Here is a 22,517-nt window from a genome sequence, read left to right on the forward strand (position 1 = left end):
AGTGTTAGGGTGCAGTTTGGCAGTATTTTGTTAAACCAGCGTACGGAGTGGAGCAAAGCTCAGCCACTTTCAGCACAGGAATGTGGACTCAAACCTGCAAGGACAGAAATGCTCCCATTAAACACACTCCACAAACTAATTCAACAACGTTTGCCTGAAGAGGCTGTGATCCTGTGTTCGGCTATGTGAAGTGTTCCTTCCCATCACATTTTTTTTTAGTTTTCTAACCTTTAGACAAGTCGAGCAATTTAATTGAAATTTGCATTTGATCAAAATAAAAAGGTTGCTGATGTGTTTTGTGTGACTCTTGCAGGTTTTTGACATGCTTAACGTGCTGTTAGAAAAAAAGGTTACTCAATAATATATGACAAATTTACTTTTCATCTTTCAAAGCTAAGAAAAAATTAAAAAAATTAACATTTCAAACATCCACAGCCTTAATGAGCTGCAGCTTCATAGTTATAATAGAGTGATGAGTGATTGAGAAAATGAAAACGAGGTCTTTAATGAAACTTGTTTAGCTTCTTTAAAAAGTTCTGAAGTGGATTAAAAACAGTTCATTGAAAGTTTTACATTTAAAGGGGCTTTATGTTACTTTAAAAAACACTGCGCATGGCGGTCAGGTGAACTGCCTAACGGCCATGCTGTATCGCTACGCATGTGTATTCTCTTGACCTGCCTAGAGATGGAAATTTGCAAACTGCTAATAATCTGGTCCCAAGCATATTTTCTCAGTGAGGTTAATGTTATTTTGTAAATGGTCCCTGACAACTGAACTATAAACTAAACTACAAACGCATCTTTGAAAGTTACAAATAGCACCTTTAAAGTGACATCAGACACTTTATGTACCTGTATAACTTCTCTCACGCTCTTTTCCTCCAAGGTTCTTCTTCCCACCAGAGGCCTCGTCTTCTATGCTGGCCACGTAGTCCAACAGTCTAGAAACCAGCATCACTACCCAGCTGATCATGGGGATATCCAGGACTCCTGAAAACACACGTACAAATACACTGTCTTTGACCTCAAACTGCTTAACTATCTAACTCAAATATACACATGTTCTATTTGTTACACAGAAAAAGCTTTGCAATATAACTGTTAACGGTTCCACAGTGAAGCTTGCAATACCTTCAGTCCTGCGCTGTGCAGCTGCTTGAGGCTGCTGCAGTGGAGAGAGAAGGCTGTCTAAGAGGTTCAGGAGGCCCTCCAACACTCCACTGTTACTCAAGGATCTTTGGCCAATGCACGACAGGAGCATGAACACCCTGGGATGACGACCAAAAAGTTACAATCTCTAGTGATGTTTGATTGATTTGTACTAAGCAAACAACACCAAATCGTTAAACATCTCCCCGTCTCTACCTGTCCTGAGGGAAGATGAGCAGTTGCTCTGAGTTGTAGAGTTCCTGCAGTACGTTTGAGAGGAACTGGCCCCACCAGCGCTCCCCTCCGCAGAGCTGCACCAGCAGCAGTCCAGCATGAAGACGGATCTTAGGCGTCCCACTGATGCAAAGGTGTTTGAAGAGCTCCTCACAGGCCTGAGCATGGAAGGTACTCTGCAACACTGAAGGCACCGAGTGGCCTACAAGTGGACACACAAAGGAATGAATTGAGAATGAATACTGAGCAGGCAGCGGCCCATAAATGACCTGATTTTGAGACACAGCTGCGTCCAGTTCCTTGCTCACCGTTGTTGGAGTGCAGCAGGCCCAGCAGAGTGTCCAGCAGGTAGCGGATTATGGTCCTCAACTGCTCAGTAGAGGAGTTGTGGACAAGCTCCTGGGTCTCTGCAGCCCCGGCTGAGGGGAGTGACTTGCGGCCGGCGCCCAGTGACACTCGCAGCCGTTGGACGGCGTGGTGTGCCAGGTTGAGCTGCAACTGCAGTTGGATGCAGTCCTGATAGGCTGAGAAAACCCGCTGGTCCTCCTCCACCACCTTGTCCGGTTTTCGTAGGAAGTACTGAGCGTTGTTGGCGCTGTTGAGAGGCGGCAGGTCGATGTTCTGTAGGAGGGTCTCCAGGCGATGGCAAGCTAGATTATACCTGGTGAACAGGAAGCGAGGAACATGCGTGCTTTGAAAGTCACATCAGTGAATATGAAGGAATACATTCCTGAAGAGTTTGTCTAACAAATTACCACATGAGAAACACTGGCTCAGGAATACAGTGAAAAGGCCTTAGCATGCTTCATTTGTACTCTTGTGAGGAACTTTTGGTTTCCTTTGACTTTAGCGCCCACTTTGGACAAAGTGGAACTGTTCATCTCTTTATACATGAGTAGGTAGTGTTTCCTGGAGGAAATCGCTGCCTTCCTAATGTTGAGTTTTATAGTTTCTGCAATGTGCCGTTAATCACCTCATCCTATACCAACTACTCTGCAGAGGGGACAGAAATATAAAAATGAACCTTTGTGGTGATAGCCTCAAATAAAACGTACTTACAGAAGCATTATGTTTTCTGTTATCTATTTTAAAGCTTTATTTAGGTTGATTTTATAGCTATCAAACTATCAGCACATTTTAATAACTACATTTCAGTAGTTAATCCTGATTAACCAATTATTTTTTAAAATTGCATGTTTGAAATTAAATTATTTTGTACTTTCTGAAACTTTCTGAATTTATTTTTAGATTAAAGTTCATAAAGGACAAAGTGAGATAAACTCAAACTGAGAGTGCAGTTTTTGTATGTAGCGATGTCGGATTGTTTTCTACCTGCACTGGATGTCCTCCTGCAGCGCCACCATCATGCTCAGGTGCTGATCCACATCTGGCTGACTCGCTGCATCGCTCTCGCCCCTCAGAGGATCATGCATCAGCTTAAGCTCGCTCTCCCACGGAAGGATGTAGGTGTGGCCATAGTAGAAGCCCAGTGGGATTTTGGCCCGAGCATTGGTGCTGCCATAGCGCCCGATGACAGTGATCTAAAAAAAAAGAGAAAGACATTAATACAGAGGTTAAATTACTGTAGTAGACTGGCAAAAGCGCCCCACACTGATACATCAGGTCTCCCTGCAATTATTCAAAGACAACGAAGACAAAGAACCGACCTTCATGAATCTGCACACAGGTGGAGGCAGCAGGTCATGAAGAATGAGGGAGTGGGTGCTGATGTCGGTGGCCACCACCAGCCTGCGGCCATCCACCTCCTCCCCCAGCGTCCAGATGTCTATGGACAGCGAGGCCAGGTCACCACACGTCGGGATGAGCGCATCAGTTAGGAGCACGGGACGGCCAAAGTCTAGCGTGACGAAGCGTCGGGCTCCTGGGCAAGAGTACAGCAGAAACAGGAAGATCCCTTAGCCAAAAGGATGCACCGTCTTTTTCAAGCAGAAGTTGTTTAACTAGACATTTCCCAACAGACAACTTGCTACCAAATAATTTGGTAATAATTTCTAATTATTTAAATATCAACAAACCTAAACCTCAAACCTGTTTCAAACATGTATTGAAACTTTAAAAGTAAAAAAGCACTAGTTCAGTGATTAAAGTGGGACAATGCTACAGGACATACCAGAGTGCATCCTCTCTATGATGATGGACTGGTGAGGAGGAGGCTGCAGGAAGTGAGATGCCTGGGAAATGGCCAAAGCCAGACCGCTACCCATGGGGCTCTGAAGCAGAAACAAAGTACGAGATAATCACAATTAAAAACTTAAAAAATATATTTAAAAACAAAAAAAAGAAGGAAAAAAAAGAACAATTTGCATTAGCTACTGAAAGTCATTCTCCCAATAGCGTACACGTTGAAGTGGTGTCTGACAGCATATAGAGCTCATGACTACAATTACATTTTCAATAAATACATACAATAAATTGATTCCGTCACTAACCGGTTTGGCTTTCTGTGTGTTCTTGTGTGCAGCAAGGTTAACGGGCCCCGGGTCCATCATGGAGCCAGGGAACAGGTGAGCCAGCTCAGCGCTGAAGGCCGCCGACACTGCCTCGTTGGGCGGCGTGAGGGGAGGAGTCATGAAGAGGGGAGTGGTTTTCGGGGTTGGGGGGATAACATCGGATGGGTGGATGAAGAAGCCCGGAGCAGAGGACGGGTTGGAAGGCACAGAGTTGTGGATGGGCCCCACGCCTGAGGCAGCGGCCGCAGCGGAGGTGGTCTGATGCAGTTTGGCTTCAAGCTTGGCCTTCTGTTCAGATGGAGAGTTTTTACTAAGCACAACATAGAATCTCAAAACTGGTATAAAAACAGCTGGGAAATGGTAAAAGGTGTGTGTGGGTGGGAGGTGCAATAAGAGAACAGGATAGTTTTGTGAATCAATGACAGGTAATATACAATTATTTATAATAATTGTAGTTCAAGAACTTGGGCTTCCTGTGACGTCTGTTTGTTTGTGTCAAATGAAGGTTCTGAGCCAGATCGTTTGTTTTACTGGCTGTTTGTTTAATGTTGAGATTCTCTAATATTTATACTAAGGGGACTTTCTGGGCCAGTGACCTGTCAAACCCTTGTAGTTTAGTCATTTTCCTCAGTACATTTTTTTTCTCCCTGCGTGAGCTACTGAGTCTCTTTGTCAGTTTATACGAAATTTTTTCACATTGACATCTTAAGACTAAAGTTCTCTATGCTGTGTCTTGAGCGGTCTCAATAAACAGCCTAACCTCAAAGCAGCTACGACCTCTTGACAGTTACATTTAGTTTCAGGATCATTCCCAAGCCGGGACTGGGAATGTTTTGTTGGGTTTCTTGAATTCTTTCTGTCAAAAAGGGGGAAGAGGAGCACAAAGGAAATTTCGCGAGTCTACAGATTTTCAGCTTGGGTTTCACTTCCTAATTGCCCTCTTATACTGTTCAGGTAAAGGAAATCCTAAGTGTGGATTTGTGTGTGACTCTGGCTTTGACCTGCTGCTGTAGCTTCAGGAGCTGCTGTTGCTTCTCCTGCAAGACCTGCAGCTGCTGCTCTGCTGATACCATGGCGTGGGACAGCGACTGGAGCGCCACCTGGGCTGCAGAGCTGAGAGCCGTGGAAGCTTCGCCCACAGTCCCTGTTGACAGGCCGCCCACAGTCGGCGTCACGCCAAATGTACTCACTGGGGTTAAAAAGGAGAAGTTCAGGCACAGCGAACTTCGTGGGCTAAAGACACTCAAAACAAAAAAAAGGCTATTTCAAAAACTGTTTACCAGTGAACATGCTGGCGTCATCTCGTTCCACCCGTGTGCCATCGCTGGTGGAGATACAAGTAAAGTGCAAAGGCTCCACCTCCAGGAGTCCTGTTAAAGCTGTAAAGCTGCCCTCAGCGGCCGCACAGTTGCTCACTTTTCCATTCCCTGCAGGGCACACAGCATGAGTCACAAAAACACAGGAAAGAAAACAAATGAGCTTCGGCCGTCGACTCCCAAAACAGAAAAAGAAATATTTCCACTGACATACTACATGCATAAAAACGAAGCACTGATGTCGAACACAGTGTGACGTATCACTAAACTGCCACATTTTGGTCACCACTTTACTTTGACTCAATAATCTAACATTTCATTGATCATATTATCAAACTGTCATTGTAACTGCTTTGGTTTAAACAAGCGCACCGCTACTACCTGAGAGAATGTCAGAGAGGTCGATCTCATCTGACTGGACTCCGATGCTGCTGTTGAAGGCATTCTTACAGGAGGAACCACTGACCTCCAGGTCAAAGAGCACGGGGTCAAATGGAGAGCTGTACAGGCCGTACCTGTGGGAGAGTGGACAGAAGGTGGGAGAGCAGAGACTTAAACAGAAATACTGAAGAAGCTAAGACTCTTACAGTGAGGCAATGCCCAGCTGAGTAAACATGTATTACTTCAGCAGGAATTACGTATACCTCCTGAGTATTACTTGAAAACTAACATTTTAAAAACTAAATCCATAAGCTATCTTTGATTTGAAAAGCCGGGAACACACCTGGTCTGCAGAAGTGCCTCCAGTGGGGTGAGGCGGTCCTGCAGCTGCCGAGAGATTGCGGTGAGCAGGGAGGCACAGGCAGTGCTGCAGCCTGCCAGGTCCTCTTCCTTCACATAGTTCAGCAGCACAAAGTACCAGAACACCGAGCCTGAGAGCAGAAAGAGAAGTGAAATATGAGCACCACCGGGGAGTCAAGAAAGAGAAGCAACAGACACGTACTGTATGCTGTTCATTTCAGTCACTTACCACCCGTTGCTGCTGCAGGTAAGTAAGGCATATTGTCCAATAGAGCCTTCAGCAGACTCATGCCAAAACCCTGTTGACTGGGATCCCCTTTCCCATTGCTACAAAAAGTAAAGCACATTATTCATCAGTTACTTCAAAACACAAAATCCAAACATCTACCTGTAATGCTCACAACGGCCTTTTCAATGATTGTAGCATAACCATGGATACACATGGGGCGCACTCACACAAGGTAACCCATACTGTGCCTAAGTCCAGATCGTTTGACAAGTGCGAGTGCTACGATCCAATCATAAGCATGGCACACTTCCTTGGCCTTTGCCAGTTGGAAAAGGTGAGCCTCGTCACGGAACAGTTCATGCACGAGCAGAAGAAAACGGTAAATGCCGCTGACAGCCTTTATTATCGATGCATGTCAGAATGTTATGGCTGGATCTGACTAAAACGACTTCAAATAAGACAAAGTAAATGTCTTCTTCTCTGTGTCCCAAGGAGCACAGCCGCCCTGGTGAGAGCTGGTCTCTTACCTTGTTAACTTTTGTTTATTTATTCAAATTCTTTTATTGATAAGAAAAGATTCAAGAAAACTTTCGTCAAAGCTTCAGAACACATTTCGATAAACTATCTGAAATTTGAAACAAAACAAAAAACACATTTAACTCCCAGATCGGCTCTTCAGTTCATTTAATTCTAAAAAAAAAAAAAAAAAAGAACTGCTCTCACCAAAGTGACCTGTGAGGCTGAGGATACAAAAGCCAGGACATGGAGCCTCTTAAACAACAGTTCTTTCAGGGTCAGATTTTGAGAAGCTTTATGTTCGTGGGTTCTTACCTAATACAAAGTGCAAGAAAGCGAGCACACTTGTGAGCTATGCTCCGGCCGGCCTCAAAGAAACACATCCGCACAATATCCGTGAGTCGCGTCCGGGTTTTTGCAAGCAGGCCCTCTTTTCCTTCTCTCAAGCTAAAAAAGAAAAAGGAACACAATGTATTAGTGCCAGCTACATGAAGCCATGAGGATGTATAATGAGCCGATGCTGTGGTCATACCTGCAGGGACCGTTGGAGAAAACACCGGCCAGCCAGCACAAGATGTCAAGGATGAGGCTTTGGGCATGCTCAGTGGACGCGCTGCCTTCCATCCTTCGACACAACGCGTCCAGCAGCTTCTCGTGGAAGTCCATAAACTGCAGCATAGCACAGCGTTGGACCCTGAAAAGCATCACGAAATATTTAACTGACAAATCAGGCTTGTTATCAAACTTCAGCAATCATCATGACCAAAAAAAAAAACAAAACAAAAAAACGCACAATCCAAGGAAAGAGTTTTTTTGGATGAATCTGTCGCTAAAAACACTAAACCAGCGTTCTGACCTTTCTTTGGGTATCGACGTCTTCTTAAATCTTCTGATCGTGACAGAAACTTCCTGCAGCAGGTCGCATCCTCGCAAGTTCTCGACTTTCTTCGAGGGCGCCGAGCTCTCCGTTTTGACTGAAGAGACCTTGTCCTACATTCAAACACATACAGATGAACTCATGCAGACGATGACGCAAAATACAAATCAATCCATGTGACTGCGCGGTTTAACACTACATTCCTCCGGCGGGTGTAAAGAGTATTTTCTCAAACAGAAACCAGTCAAACAGAGTGAACATCTTTCCTAGTTACTTTGTGTTTAAGACATAAGGCCCCTTGTGTATGACAGTCATAATCCCATTCCCAGCAGCAATGATACACTGACCGGTGAAATACAAAGAGGAAACTATAAAGACTAAATAAATAGAAAGAAACTGTAAGTGGGCAAGCTACATACGTCTACATATTTAGTAAACACACCCTTTACTGTAGGGAGTTCAGACACATTGTTTACAATGCATGCGTCTTTTGAGCCAATTATCATGACATCGCTATTTACATCACCATAAATGTGTTATTTTTAGGGCCTTTTTCATTTATTAGATCGAACAACCAAGGAGAAAGGAAATGAAGGGAGATGACATGGAGCAAAGGGTTGAGGTCGTGACATCACTGCTCCTTATGTATATGTTTCTGCTTCATGTTTTTATACATCATCCCTCTTCAAAATAAGAAATTACATCTATGTGGTAATTGCCTTCAGGTAGACCTCCCCAAAACAAGACCCCGATAATTTAGAGTGGATTTGAACCTTGGAGGCCTGGGCCCGTTGCAGCAGTGTAGACAGCGAGTGGGCTTTGGTGCCCTGAGGTTTGGCACTGGGCATTCTTAACACCGGCCGGGGGCTCTCCTCCACGCTCCTGTCACTCACTGCTTTGATGTGAACCAGGAAGGAGCGATATTTCCCTCCTGCCATGCCTGCACCAGAGAAAGAATGGGACAGGTGAGACACACACTACCCTACACACACTACTACTAACAACCCCGTCACATCTAAATCACAGATCTGTTTACTGAGTGCAAGTGGCAGAAGAAGGGGTTGATGCGCCCGTTACCTTTGACCAGCTTGGGGCTGGTGAGGCTCAGCATGCCTGCATGACCAGAGAGGTCCAGCCCACTGGCCAGCCACACTGGACCACACAGAATGTCTTCCTTGTGGTCCTCGAGAAACGGACACAGCATGGAGCCTACAGCAAACAAAAGACTTAATATTTTACCCAGGGTAGCAAGCAGACATCACAGCGACTTCCTTCTCTAAAGCTTTGCTCATGTTCGAATTTTAACACATCAACTTTAATTATTGATCACACTATTTCAAAGGGAAGATGGAAACCTTGAATAATAGCTCAACTGCATTGGTTTATTTTTTAAGCATTTTGGTAGATTAAAGGCAGGGTTGGTAATTTCCTCCAGACACACTTTATAAGATTTTGGTTGAAATGGTCTATAGGTCTTGACAATAATTAATAAGTCATGTGCTCTGAAAAAGAAAATCTGTCATCATGCAAGTTTTCAAAAATGACCAACCCTGCCTTTAAGTACTCAGTGAGTTTCAACAATGTATTTCCCTACCGTTTAAAAAAACAGTCAAATGGTCAGCATGAAATCCGGCAATTAATCTACACAATGTGACCTTTTAACAAAAATGCCAGTTTCTCAGAATTGTGTTTTTGTTTTTTTACATGAGTCTAAAGCCAATGAATCAGTGCTGTAAGTGAACATCAGCTCCACTGAACTAAGTGTAGAGTCTAAGACTTATCTGGAGATTACAGAGTATTCTTTACCTGATGTGTCCTCTATGTCCATGAACTGGATGTCCTCTGAGAAGTCATGCAGCAGAGGCTGGCCGTTCCTCTCTCCGTTGGCATGGAGGACGCTGGAGAGGGGGAATGAGATCTGCCTGTCCACTGCAGTCTCTGTCAAAGACATAACAAGCAAATACTGAGACAGAGACAGGGCTCATATTAAGAAAGTCTCAAATCCTTTGCAGGAATATCAGAGAGATGAAGAGAAACATCATGAAAGCTCAACAAATATGATGTCCAGTATACAAAATATACAAAGTACTGAAATGAGAAGCTTTCATGAAAAGGCTCAAAGCAGGTTCCTCACCGCTGACTTTGCCCAGGCCGGGGGCTTTGTTCTTCAGCAGAGTGACCTGAATCTGAGGAATGTTGACGATGTTGGCATTCAGGACAAATTTGAAGTCGGCGTGGCCCACCATGCAGGACTTGGGCAGCACCAGCTCAAACACATGCTCGTCCCAGCTGGAGCTGCAGAAGGATCACAAGTCATCAACTTCTTAGACGTGTCACTCCAGCACTTTACTGTGCACGAGTCATTAAAGGAGGAGCCTTGACATGCAACTGCTGCTCTGCTAACATCTCAAGAGTTTGGTTTCGAGACTTTCAAAACGGTCGAAAACATCACACAGTGTATGCCCGCCTTTAGACAAAAGAATATGAAGAAGCACTTTCCTGAGGTCTATAGTAGCACAGATAGAACATCTGATATTTAAAGACCCGGTTCCTGTGTACAACCTGCTATTTGTTGCCCTGAAAATACAAAGAGTTACAAAGAAAGAAAGCTACCTATCGCTCTGAAGCTTCCACGTGCGGGTGTGCTGGGCTGCGTCTCCGTGGTGCTGCTGGTGAAGGTGCTGTGGGTGCCGTCGCTGCTGCTGCTCCTGCTGTACCTCCACCCAGCACGGCGGCACAGTGGCCGAGAAGCGAGGGGTCAGTGTCTCGAAGCGTGTCAGCTCCACCAGCGACATCAAGCTCTCTGTGGTCAGCGGCTGATCCACCAGGAGGTCCACTCCTAAACAAAGCAGGACAACGCGGAGGACATCAGACAGTGAGCCGTGCACAGAGGCCAAGGAAACGGAACGCTGGAATAAAAACGTCCTCATTGTGGAAGACGTTTAAAGACCAAGCTCTACCTGTGATCCCAGGACTCGACGGGTTGGAGGAGGGCTTGGCCCCCTCGAGCAGCAGTTCAGCCCCTTTAGAAAGGGGGCCATCAATAAACATGTCTCCGTCATCTATATCGTCACAAACTCCTCCAATTTGAAGGAAATGAAGCTCTCCACCTTTAGGGGAGAGGAGAAACAAAGTCAAGACCTACAAATTCATCATCATATTATCCTAACTTACCTAAGTGTATGTAAGACATATTTTCAAGCACCTGCAATAACTGAACCACAATGTGTGGGTGCAATATGCATTATGAGGAAAGCTTGTTTCACAGCAGGCTTAAATATTTAAAGTCCCTCTTAGAAGTCACACAAGTCTTTTTATAATGCTTTAAAGAATCAAGTGATGGCACATGGGACTGAAACAGTCTTATATGTAAATACACATTTAGTAAACTCTACTGGTGGACAGGCTATACATATATACACAGTCAGTAAACGTCTTTCAGAAATTTGTGTTTACCATCTGTGGTAAACACAAATTGAGAAACTCATTAGATCTACACCAGCTAAATTCATGTCTTGATACTTTGAAATAAGAACACTGGAGGTATACTCTACATATTTCTTATTGTCAACACAACACACAACACGAAAATATCATGTGTGTAACGTAGCCTGGCTTCTTGCACGGCTCATCTTCTCTGCACAGCTTTACAGATACATCATTAAAAAAATGACTTGGTACATATTTTGAACGCAGCAGACCAGGCGCAGCTGAACATGAGCTGAGGGCATCGACGTAAACTGAAAACCTGTTACAGTCCCTGCAACACTGGCTTTGTCACAGATAAACTCACCTTTGGTACAGGCACAAAGGCGGTCAGTCCCAGAGCAATATGTCACTGAGACAAAGGGGTCCATCTCATCTGAGCCCTCCTTTTTAGGCGGCTCCACTTTGGCCATGACCTCCAACGTGGACAGGTCCAGTATCATAATAAACCCAGCCCTTGTGGTCACAACCAGGTGTCCCAGACCAGTGACCTCTAATCGTTTGCTCTCTTTGTGTCCTGAGGCGGAGGTGGAGGGACTGGTGGCAGCAGCACCACTGCTGCTTGTGGCTGCATCACACACAGTCCCGCTTCCAGCAGAGCCTGCTGGGCCTATTCCAAACACAGAGGAGCTGTTCTTTGACACAGGGGGAAGAGTCTCCTCAGAAACCTCCTCGCCATCATCCTCCCTGCTATCAAGCACATCTGGAGGAAGCAAAATAAGGGAAGTAATTGCATCAGAGGGATCCCAGATCTGCAGCACTTTGATTGGTTCTTCATCCAAGGTGACGATACGAGTTGAGTAGTTGAGCTTGTAGAGCGCAAGAAAGCCTCCGCTCCCCCCACTTGGGGACCTCTGCTGCTGCTGCTGCTGCTGCTGCTGCTGCTGCTGCTGCTGCTGGTCTCCTGGGGGCAGGATGAGGGGCGTCTGCGGTGGTGATCCCCCTGGGTGGTGGCCTTCCACTCCATTTGCCACTGGATGGAGGGGGTCTCCTTTTCTCTGGCTACACAGGGCAGAGTGCAGGCGGTTGAGATTGTTGAGAGCTTCCACTTGGTTTGTGGCGCTGAGAGATTCAGCGCCGCAGGGCTGCAGGCCGACGAGAAGGTGCACGCCATCCGAGCACGGCGTGATGGAATCCACGTAAAGGTTCTCCTCTTCGAGCTGTTTTGGCAGCCTCAAGCACTGCACGAGCGCTCCGGGACGAGGCGGGGAAGAGACAGTAGAAGCAGCCAGCGTGCTCCATTTGTCCACATGTCCATCTAACCCCGCGAGATTAGTTGCTGCGTCAGCAAACTGCTGAATATAAGTGATTGGAGGATCCTGAAGTAGAAGCTGCTCATGCGTGTCAAACTCCATCTCTATAATCTGTGGTACAGTAAAGCCCTCCTCGTGCAGCCCCTTGCTCATGAGGTTATTCATTTGAGCAAACACTTGTCCAGAGGACTTGTCATCCACCTCTCTTATACTGTACAACAGAAGGACAGGTATAGTCCTGCGCACTGCTGGCAGAGAAGAGGGGCTTGGAGGATGGGACCCTGTTAGGTTAGAGAAGGCCTGCTCCGGGGCTGCAGTCTGGGAGTTACAGGTTTCTATCTCCATGGGACCTTGGTCATGCAGAGGACCGGGATGAAAGGGCTCAGGGCCCTGAGTTCTGAGGGGACCATCTGCAGTCCTGCGTGCTGTAGCAGGGGCTGCGGGATGGGGTCCAGCCATGGGGGTGCTGGAAGGTGAGCGGTAGCTCAGCAGGCCTCCGGCCAGTAAGCAGGGGAAGGGAATGTTGTGGTGGTCAGTGACCTTGTCCTTTGCTTTTGCCTGGCTGTGAGACTTTGCTTGGTTCATTGGGGGGTTGGCCCCCAGCTCCTCCAGGTCCTTGACTGTGTCCTCCAGCACGCTGGCCACCACCTCCCACTGGAGCTTCTCTGGCTGTTGAAGAACACTTAATGCCGTCACCCCGAGGTTCACATCCATGCTCTCCCACTGGGACTGCTGGCCTGGAACACAAGCAAAAGAAAAGGTCTGAGTTGTGTTTCTGTCCAATGATGAATAACGCTATCTTAATGAGCTGAGAAGCTCACACAGAGAAGAAGATATTGTCTCCATAACCTGCATATGGTGGTCCTACCTGTTACTGACTCTGATCGGGAATGCTCTTCACTGTCGGAATCCTCCAACTGGTCATCACTGGAGGGAAAGAAGAGGATAAAAACTGTGACTACCATCATACACTGAGCTGTGACTCACACAACGACACACACGAGGCCTGAGGAGTAACAGGGACGGAGTGTCTGTGTCACAGTGTGTGACCACCCACTCTTTCCACTCATCTAGAGTGTTTGTGTTTTTGTGGCGTTGACACCACGTGGTGTCATGATGTGATAGAAGAGTTATTCACCGTTTCAGAGAACAGGTTTCTTTAAGCGAGACAGATTATCAGCAATAAAAGCAACAACATTAAATGGAAATTTTGGATTTAACTCCGTCTTTTCTTCATTTCGTTATCCAAGAATTCATACATACAATTTTCCATGCAGGCCTAATATGTAGGGAAAATACACACTGAATTTATCAGGTATCATGTCATCACGTGCACAAACAGGCCAAACAATTTCATTCAGAGATGGCGGCAAAACATTGCTTGGTTCTCAGTTCATCTCTAATAGTGTTTCAGTTCCAGCTGCAGGTTACCTGAGCATGACGTATTTATGGATTTATGTATGAGCAGAGGAAGAGAAAATCTCTTCCCCTGTGTCCACCTAGCGGTTTTCTGGGCAGAGGGAGTGCTCTTACTCCGCCCCCTGCTGGTTTCTGCAATAATGACCTGTTCCCTGTACATTTCCCTTTACATGTATTTACTCTATGTAAATGCTTGAGTGCGCTTCATTGGGTTTGTTTTTACCTGTCTCCCTCCAACTTGGGCAGGTCCGAGCAGGAAGATGTCTCCTCAAGCCAAGCTAGAGTTGGTCTCCGAGACTCTGTCAGCGCCTGCTGGCTCTGCACACCCCCGCACAGGATCAGCTGCCTCAGGATGGCCGGGTCGTACGGATTGATGTCAAACTTTAAATGCACCTGTTGGGTACACAGTGACAGAGCGTTGAATGTGTGAGAAACGCTTAAATTAACTTTTTTTTTTTTTGATAGAAACACAAGAGAAAATACTGTCTCATGCATTCAAATTGTGGTTCTTTGACCTTCATCATTTTGGAGACATCCCATATGCAGATCTTGCCCCTCTTTGTGGCAGCAGCGAGGAACTGCGGGCAGCTGCCGAAACCATAGCAGGCAATCTTGTCTGAACTGTCGGGGCTGTTGGGGAACTGGGCGGGACTGGTTGCCAGTGTCACTGAGAGGGGCACATTCTGCGTGTGCTCTCCCTTCACAAATGGACAGTTGGGAGAATGTCGCTCGTGTTCGGACCTGGAGGAGGTGATGGAGAAAGGTTTGGTATCAGTGAGAGGACACTCTGGTGACACACTTGAATAGAAAGTGATCTGAACTCACCACGGTTCATCTGTAGGTTCCCAACAGACCAGGCACACGCTGCAGGTGAAACACATGGCTCTGTCGTCTCCGGTGGAGGCGGGCTGTGAAAAGAGACACATGATCTGTGAAGCAAACATCGCCACACCTTCGATCTCTAGGCCAGGTTTGACCTTAAGAATCCTGGAGAAAACCAAAAAACGCTTTGTTTTTGTTTCTCGTCTTGCGCTGTTAAATATCTCGTCTATATACTGCACATTTTTGGATTCTAGGTTCCCCTCAAAAACGGGATGACACATCTCAAGGGGTTATTCCTATTTCAATAAAAAGCACATTTGTTTGCTCTACCACGCAGCAGGTAAATCAACCTTTGACCTCGTGAAAACGTTCATGAGAGTAAACAGAACCTACCTGATGGTAAAAGCCTGCTTGAGCCATGGGATCAGGCTGAGCCCACCTGTACCCGGCATGTGGCCACGATGTGAATGTCTCCCTCCTGTTGGCCTCACTGTACATTAAAGATCTGCAGAGAAATCCACATTTAGAAGCATGCTCACTAAAGGTTTGTTTTGTTACATTAAACTTTAACCTTTCTAAAACCATAATCCTCACAGATACTGAAATGCTTCTGCAGTATTTCCCTCCTTTCCTGCTTGACTTTTTTTTTTTTATGATAGTGGAACAGTCTGTAAACAGCACCCCCTCATGCTAAATCAAAACATGACAATGTTTGGGACAGAGCAATGTTACTGACTTTATAAAGGATACATGACCAGCCGTCATCTGACTCCTTAAGGCTCTTTTAGATTTTAGTCTCAGAGACGTTTCCCCCTCTCTTTGTTCTTCATCCCGATGCTTCCAGACTGCAGCTAGCTGTGGAGGGTGCTCAAGATTTCTGCCTCTTAAAAGGATACTTTTCTTCGCTAAATGTTGCTCAGTGCTGAGCTTATAACGGATTGTAAATAATATAACAAAGATCTTTTACCTGCTCTTTAAGGGTCCTGATATGACATTTGTTATGAACTGCCGCTATACCAATACAGATTGATTGTAATACTGACGGCTGACGCTAACAACACAAAGAAATAATTTGCATTCACGTGTGTTAGCTCTGTACGGCCTCCTGAGGATGATCAAGATACCGTTCCTGCTCACCTATCTACAGAGCGGCCAGGGCCCACCCCAAGCTCAGGCCGGGCGCTCGACAAGAGGTAGGAGAGCCTGTCCATGATGGATGAGGCCACAGACAAGGCAGCTACGTTCTGGTTGATCTTCTTCAGCTCATTGACAATGGCGCTGGCCACCAGCTTCAACACTTGGTGGGGAAGATGGAAGGTTACCGTCGCCCACTGAAAGAAAGAAAACAAAGGGTCAAAGAGAGAAAGCAAAAAGAGAACCGGAAAGAGAGAGTACGTCATTTCAAACAGTTCATGTGAAATCTGAGAAAGTGGATAAAGTGACAAAGTCAGACACTGTTACTGGCACAACATCAGCTATGAACCTGAAAACCAGCAGAATCTGCCCACATGACGAACTACTGCTGGGACAGGAAGTAGGACACATCAGCATGGTTTTAGTTAAACATGTTAGCTCATTTGACATACGATACAGTTCATACAATCAACATTTATGAGGGTTACACGCTGCAAAGCTATGCATACGAAAGAGTGGAACAGGTAATGGTTTCGGGATAGATTTAGAAACTTTCCAGAGGAAAGATCTATAGCTTTTGTGACAAGAACAAAACATCTAGAACTTGCTCATAGAAAGGTCAGCCAGGTCGTTTTGAATATCTAACGAAACCTAAGGACTGCTCTCAAGTCTTTAGTGATTCTGGCAGACAAGGTGGCTGGCAGTTTGGGAAAGCAGGCTGGTACTGAAGGAGATTTGTTGCAGAGGTTACAGTGCTGGATAGCAATGCAAGCCAGAGGACTCGTCCCTCCTCACAGAATGAAGACGTACGTCTTCTGATTGTAAAGAGATCACTTAAAGGGAAAACTACTGACAGTTACTTGGCTACGCAAAAATGAAATGACTCACAGAAGGAAGACTGGGTGTAAAAGCCAGCCAGTGACTGCTGTTTGTGCGGTCTGCATGTAAATGTTTCGGCTAAGCCTCGCCGTTAGCTTACTGCTAAGTGATAACCTCCGGTCTTTAAACATTAAGCCAATGTGAAGGCGCAACATATTGCAGTTTAGAAGTTTAGAATCCACCATGAAGTCAGGGCGATAACGCTTACTTTTAACACATCATATTTTGTGGCGTTATTTCTGTGGAAACAAGCGTTTAAATGCACGCCTCACTACACATTAAAGTTTTCACCAAAACAGTTTCCCCTGGTTCCTAGATTGGTCAAACTCATCCGCTAAAGTCAAATGAACCACCGCCGGACTCCCTCACATGAACTTTTCATCGTTAACTTAGAACCTAGAAATACTACAACTGAAAGGTAAATGGTTTTGAGAATACACTTGGTTCCCTGTTATTTCATCGATAAATGATTTTTTCATTAGCAAAGAAAAAAGTAGAGCAGCTTTAGCTCTTTATAAAACATTCCAACTGAGGAAGGAGTGATTTGTGGTAAACACAATCAAAACAGCAGACTTCAACGTGACCCTGAACAAACGTCACGTCAAACAGCCTGGAAATGACAAAAGAGTCAAAAATAATGAAACATTAGCATTACAAAAGAGATTATGTCTGGTGGTCAGCCTTCATCTTTTTGGCCCTTTAGCTTTCCTGAGAAGCTTTAGGTCTAACATATTTTTTCAGCGTAACACCATACAATGAGCACTGCTCTGGTTTTCCTTCGACAGAAGCAGCAGAACTGAAGGAGAGCACTAACACTAAAATACATATAACTCTGATGTTCTGTGAAAGCCCCTGGAGCTGCGGCGCAGTCTCTCTCTTTTTTTTTTCATGACTGGCTCCTCTCACGTTATCCTCACTCATGACATCCCACAAGCTGAAACGTAAGTAATGACTCTGCAGCAAACGGTCAAATTAAAAAAAGACCCTTCACGTCACCGTCACAGTCGCTCCGAGCACAAACGGCAGGCCTTTATTAATCAGAGTCTGAAAACAAGGACGTATGACTAACCTTTGCCACTTTGTGATTGGCCGCCGTCTCGTGTGAGGTATTCTTCAGGCCTTCTTTGAGCTGGTTGATGAAGAGTTCATAGCCCTCTGTGTTGGACACATCGATCTTTTCCTGACAGGCTGACAACATCTGCTGGGCCTGGAAACACACACACACGTTAGATCTATTTACAACTTCCAGAGGCAGATGTTGGTAAGACGAGAGCATCCTGGAGCAGGAGGAGAATCCCCGGGAAAGCATTCAAACGAAGGCTCATGTTGGAGTTTGAACAATTCAAAAAATCTGAACTTTGATGGAAAGATTTTCAATTATACTGTAAATGCATATTGTCTGTCTCAAAACCTACTCAGAATCTGTGTTTATATCAGCACTGAAAGAAAAACCGTATCGGTCAACCCGATTGCATTCATGTATGTAATACTCGGATGTGACACACAAATTATCAATATTTGACCCCGGACTCCAAACTCACTTTTTCCTGAATGTTCCCGACTAAACTAGTTATTGTCCCAAATTTAAGTTCTGATATTTAATTTCAGAAATGTAACAAGGTTTAATAAGCTGTTCCTGCGCAGCTTTCAATTAAAACATTAAGTCAGTTATGTTTTTTAAATGTTTAAGGAAATAACGGAAAAGGTTTTGGTTTAACGTTCAGTTGGGTTTGTTTACTTTATGAAATATGAAAGTCACTAATAGGTCAATGTGTGTTTCAGTACAGCTTGGATGTTTCACAACAGCAATCGTATGAGTGGATTTGCATGTGACTATGTAACCACAAACTCAAGACAATAACTGCCAGAAGGTCAGCCCCGCCCATCCACCTGCCTTTTCTGTTAACAAAGCTACGTTTGCATTTAACAGGATGTTTTGTGATTCTTTGAGATTTCTATCCAACAGAAGTGTGACGGCTCGATTAACATTGAAACTAACTAAAACCCTCTGCTATCTTAAAGGGCCCATATTAAGTCCTTTATGTGCAGTGTTTCTCATCTGCCTGTGTTTCTAACACTAAGAATCCCCAACGCTACGGGTCCACACGTTTGCCAAGTCTGATCTGATTGGTTGGCTGATCTGCTCTTTTGTAATTGGTCAGTCGTTCAGCACGGTTCTCAAAAATGCTTTGCCCCTTTTACCACATTGGGAATGCAGACTGTTAGCCTGAGCTGGGCAGCATGAGCTTGCGCTTGCTACAACGAGCCAATGGGCTTCGATCAGTGACATCATCGCAGTGTAATGTCACCCTTTAAATTTTCAACGAGGAGGGGGGCGAGGGACCGAGCGCTTCATGCAGCTGCTGCTAACAGGAGGAGGTAGGAGAAGCTGAGTTTCCACGGACTTTGAATGTTTGCATATAGATGTGCCTAAACATGCAAAAGACACCTGGAAAACACACAAAAGAGCATCTAAAACCAGAATAAGAAGAATATGGAACCTTTAAAGCTTTCATCACATAGTGCACATTATTCAAACTGGCTGCAAGACGAAAAACATACATTGACGTTTTGAATGTGCTTCACAACATTTTTGGACTTTTGACTCTACAAAACTCTGAAGACAAACTTATAGACAGTACAGCTTGTTGCTCAAAGTAATTTATTAAAATCATGGAACAGTTTGTTGTGTAGATTATTGTTGACAACCCCATTTGAATTCAATGTAACCCCAAACAAGGTTGGGAAAACCTGCTTACAAATGAAGAGGTTTCACTGATATGTGCAGGGAGTGAAAAAGCTTGATGCGTGTTCAGTAATTGAAGCTGCTCATTGGTCATTCTGATACATCCTGACATCTGACCCAATCCCTGAAGATTTGATTCTTTTTAAGCAACAGATTTCATTTCTTGTCTTCGAGTAAAAGTAGTAGAAAAGCAAACAGTGTGGCTAATCAACATTGTCAGGACATGAAGAAATACAAACATCCAATGAAGTACAGTGAGGGTGGGGACTCACATTCAGCTGCTGTGCTAAAAGACACTGGGCTTAATAGAGTCAGGTCAAGTGGAAGGAAAGCAAACTGTGCAAAGTGATTAATGGCAACAAAAACAACAAAGCCACTGAATTCAATAATTAACTCCAGACAGGATGACTAATAAGTCTCCTCTCACTGACCCTGACTTAGCAGTGTTTTGCTTTTAGACAAGACGTGCACATCTGGTACACACACACCTTTTCTCGACTGAAACTGTCAATTATCTCAATCAAAAAGAAAGCGTGTGTGGCAGCGTTGTTCTTCTAACCACACACTGACTTTACATTGCACTAGGTTACCAGATAGTCTTTTTTGTCTTCTTTGTTTTGGGGAGAAACGTTTTGACCACAGTTCACCCCAAACTGTTCAAACCTCCGCTGACTGTGAGGGACCAGTTTGATGATGGGTAGAAATCCAATGTCTTTGGTTAATATTTCATTCTCTGCGATCATGTCGGGAGATTTTTCTTATGAATGAAGTTACAGGACTGAGTGTCCCTTAAATACGAAGCTCGCTCCTCACACTGATCACTGCAGATGTCCAATGGACTCAAAGATTCCTGCAACCCACCTGTTATAAACCCCAACTTTACCTTTTACACAGTGATATGACTGCAATCTGTTCATCGTGAGGACAAACCAACTGTGGCTGATCAAGACTGAACTGAATCAGAAATATTCTCCATCTTAAATAGAAACAGTACTTCTCTCTTTATTTCATTAGAAATAAGTTGGAGTACACGTTTCAAGTCAAGTGACGAGTCCCCGTCTAGGACTCAAGTCCTCTGACCCCGCCTTAGTACCAGGATCCCCATCAGCTGAACTTTAAGTCAGTCGTCATCTGCACTGATGTTAGCTTTCATAATGTGTTCCAGTTAACACTGTATGTTATGGTAGCGTGGAGAGAAGTCCATTCTGTCTCCGCCTCGAGGGACTGAGGAGGGGCTACGAGCGTTGATCCACAAGCTCCTCCTCTCGTTCCTTTCAAATTTGAAATCCAGCTGGTTCAAACCCGTAGGTGAAAACTGGATCTGGCAACTTGTCCGGAGCGTGCAGCAGCATGAAGCCCTTCCTGCACACGAGGTGGGCGGTTCCATAAAAAGGAGAGAAGTCACCAGACTAACACTGGTTTCATTAACGGGTTCACGAATTGAGCTCATCACTAGAATTCACATCATTTGGATGGATGTTTAAAACGACAAAGATATTAAATCAGTAATTTTACCACATCAATGTGTTTTATTTTTCAGTAATTATATGCCAATATTCAAGAGAGCTCACAAAATGCAAAGAGCAGTTTGAAAAATGTTCAGGTACATCTGTCTCCTTTCAAAATGACCGACTTTATTTTCAGGGAATAAGTTGATGGTTAAGTTTGACGGGACGAGGTTGCGTTTCTGGTGTTTGGCTCGTGAACTCTCTGCAAGCCAGACTCTGAAGTTAAAGAAGCGTCTCACCGTACACTGCTTTTATTGACCCAACACTTCCAAAAGACTGAAAGCTCACATCAACTTCAGTTTAAGGAGTTGTACTTCACTTCTTTGCGAGCAGTGGACTGGCCATTCACACCAGGAGAGCATTTCCCAGCACAGGCTCCTCTGCTCTTTACTGCTCACATGTTAATGACAGATGATTATCACATGATCGATTGTCCTCTGAACTTTTCTCTTTCTGAGTGTCTGCATTAGTGCATCTCTGGTTGTCTCTGATTACTAGAGTTGAGTTCATTAATTTTATCATCTTAATATTACTCCTCCAGTCATCAGTTTAGAGCTGTTAGAAAAAGCTGGTGTGATTAAAATGACAAGGGAAAAGTTAAACAAAGGATTGGCACCTGCTCAGTGACTGTCATGGAAGGATTTCACACGGTCTGACTGAGCAAGTTAGTCCGGCCAAGGGTTAATATTGTGACTGTGGAACAAAAGGCTCAGTGTACACACACCTACCTATCCAGGCTAAACAACAACTGGTGTCAGATCTCAGGTGACAGCAACAATCTCTCAAAGATGCTTCCTGGTGCCTCTCTGAACAGGAAAATGAAAAAGTGCAGTCCTGACTTACCTCTGTGACCGGCAGCTCCAGCTGAACCATGTCCTCCGGCTTGGTCACTGGAGGCTGCAGAGCCGTGTCCAGGAGCAGGATGCCGTTCAGGTCCTTCCTGCATCCCACTGCATAGTCGTCCACAAAAAGCACCTTGTCCACTGCGGGAAAGTACTGACACCTGACACGGCCTCCAGGTTTGGCTGTGACAAAAAACAGAGGACAGCACACGGTGTCAGGAGATCTGAAGGAGAGGTGCTGGAAGCCCTGTTTAAAAGGTAATACTCTTGTAGAGTGTGAGTATTAACACAGGAACAGCTCTTTCAGACACCACGGTCAGTCTGTCAGAATCAAAATACAGGCCAACATTTCAGACAAACAAGTGTGACCTGCCACCATTAACAGACAAACATCACTTCCTCTTCAGGCTGGAAAGCTGGACCAAATTATTATTCATCATGAAAGAGAAAGTCAAGAGTATTCCATCTGTCTTTATCTAAAGTAGAACTAAAAACTGTAAGAGAGGGACATTTTCCTTGTTGCTGGTTTTCAGGCCTTTGAGGATGGAGATAAATCCTGAAAGTGTTTAAACACTGCTTTTATTACTAAAAGATTGTAACCATTGACAACCGGCCGTTAGCGTTTTAACTGCAGTGTTTGAATCAAAGGCATGTGTGACACCTCGCAGGTGATCAGACAACAACATGCAAACCAATTTTTGCATATTTTATGTTGTTTGTCAAATGTACACACTGAAGTTATTTTATACAGCGACTGTCAAGAGGCAGGGCTGGATGAAGTCACATGTCTCTCAGCCCACACGATAGGTGAGGCTGAATTTAACCACACACTTGAGTTACAGAAACAAAAACTGTTGGGTGAGTCGTTTGGTTTTTTTTTAATTGTAGGAGAAGG

General features: G+C 44.8%; 1 protein-coding gene across 8 annotated transcripts in view; it reads right to left on the reverse strand.

Moving 5' to 3' along the window:
• The window catches only part of birc6 (baculoviral IAP repeat containing 6), a 132,715-nt gene that overhangs the window by 107,337 nt on the left and 2,861 nt on the right, over positions 1 to 22,517 (reverse strand). For 7 of the 8 annotated variants that reach the window (XM_079363055.1, XM_079363053.1, XM_079363054.1 and 4 more), the window contains exons 2-32: positions 21,624 to 21,805; positions 17,596 to 17,733; positions 15,651 to 15,844; positions 14,907 to 15,018; positions 14,517 to 14,599; positions 14,207 to 14,432; positions 13,915 to 14,084; positions 13,141 to 13,199; positions 11,327 to 13,009; positions 10,494 to 10,643; positions 10,147 to 10,372; positions 9,668 to 9,828; positions 9,340 to 9,471; positions 8,611 to 8,742; positions 8,307 to 8,473; positions 7,513 to 7,646; positions 7,189 to 7,350; positions 6,972 to 7,103; positions 6,141 to 6,238; positions 5,895 to 6,042; positions 5,552 to 5,685; positions 5,135 to 5,281; positions 4,856 to 5,043; positions 3,834 to 4,142; positions 3,515 to 3,614; positions 3,051 to 3,265; positions 2,716 to 2,924; positions 1,692 to 2,044; positions 1,366 to 1,585; positions 1,132 to 1,268; positions 853 to 990 (exon numbers count right to left, since the gene is read on the reverse strand). In XM_079363055.1, coding sequence (XP_079219181.1) covers positions 853 to 990; positions 1,132 to 1,268; positions 1,366 to 1,585; positions 1,692 to 2,044; positions 2,716 to 2,924; positions 3,051 to 3,265; positions 3,515 to 3,614; positions 3,834 to 4,142; positions 4,856 to 5,043; positions 5,135 to 5,281; positions 5,552 to 5,685; positions 5,895 to 6,042; positions 6,141 to 6,238; positions 6,972 to 7,103; positions 7,189 to 7,350; positions 7,513 to 7,646; positions 8,307 to 8,473; positions 8,611 to 8,742; positions 9,340 to 9,471; positions 9,668 to 9,828; positions 10,147 to 10,372; positions 10,494 to 10,643; positions 11,327 to 13,009; positions 13,141 to 13,199; positions 13,915 to 14,084; positions 14,207 to 14,432; positions 14,517 to 14,599; positions 14,907 to 15,018; positions 15,651 to 15,844; positions 17,596 to 17,733; positions 21,624 to 21,805 — 6,639 coding nt within the window. The remainder of the gene's footprint in view (positions 1 to 852; positions 991 to 1,131; positions 1,269 to 1,365; positions 1,586 to 1,691; positions 2,045 to 2,715; positions 2,925 to 3,050; positions 3,266 to 3,514; positions 3,615 to 3,833; positions 4,143 to 4,855; positions 5,044 to 5,134; positions 5,282 to 5,551; positions 5,686 to 5,894; positions 6,043 to 6,140; positions 6,239 to 6,971; positions 7,104 to 7,188; positions 7,351 to 7,512; positions 7,647 to 8,306; positions 8,474 to 8,610; positions 8,743 to 9,339; positions 9,472 to 9,667; positions 9,829 to 10,146; positions 10,373 to 10,493; positions 10,644 to 11,326; positions 13,010 to 13,140; positions 13,200 to 13,914; positions 14,085 to 14,206; positions 14,433 to 14,516; positions 14,600 to 14,906; positions 15,019 to 15,650; positions 15,845 to 17,595; positions 17,734 to 21,623; positions 21,806 to 22,517) is intronic. The other variant, XM_079363051.1, reaches the window with a different exon arrangement.

This window comes from Symphodus melops (assembly GCF_947650265.1).
Source record: "Symphodus melops genome assembly, chromosome: 15".
NCBI lineage: Eukaryota > Metazoa > Chordata > Actinopteri > Labriformes > Labridae > Symphodus > Symphodus melops.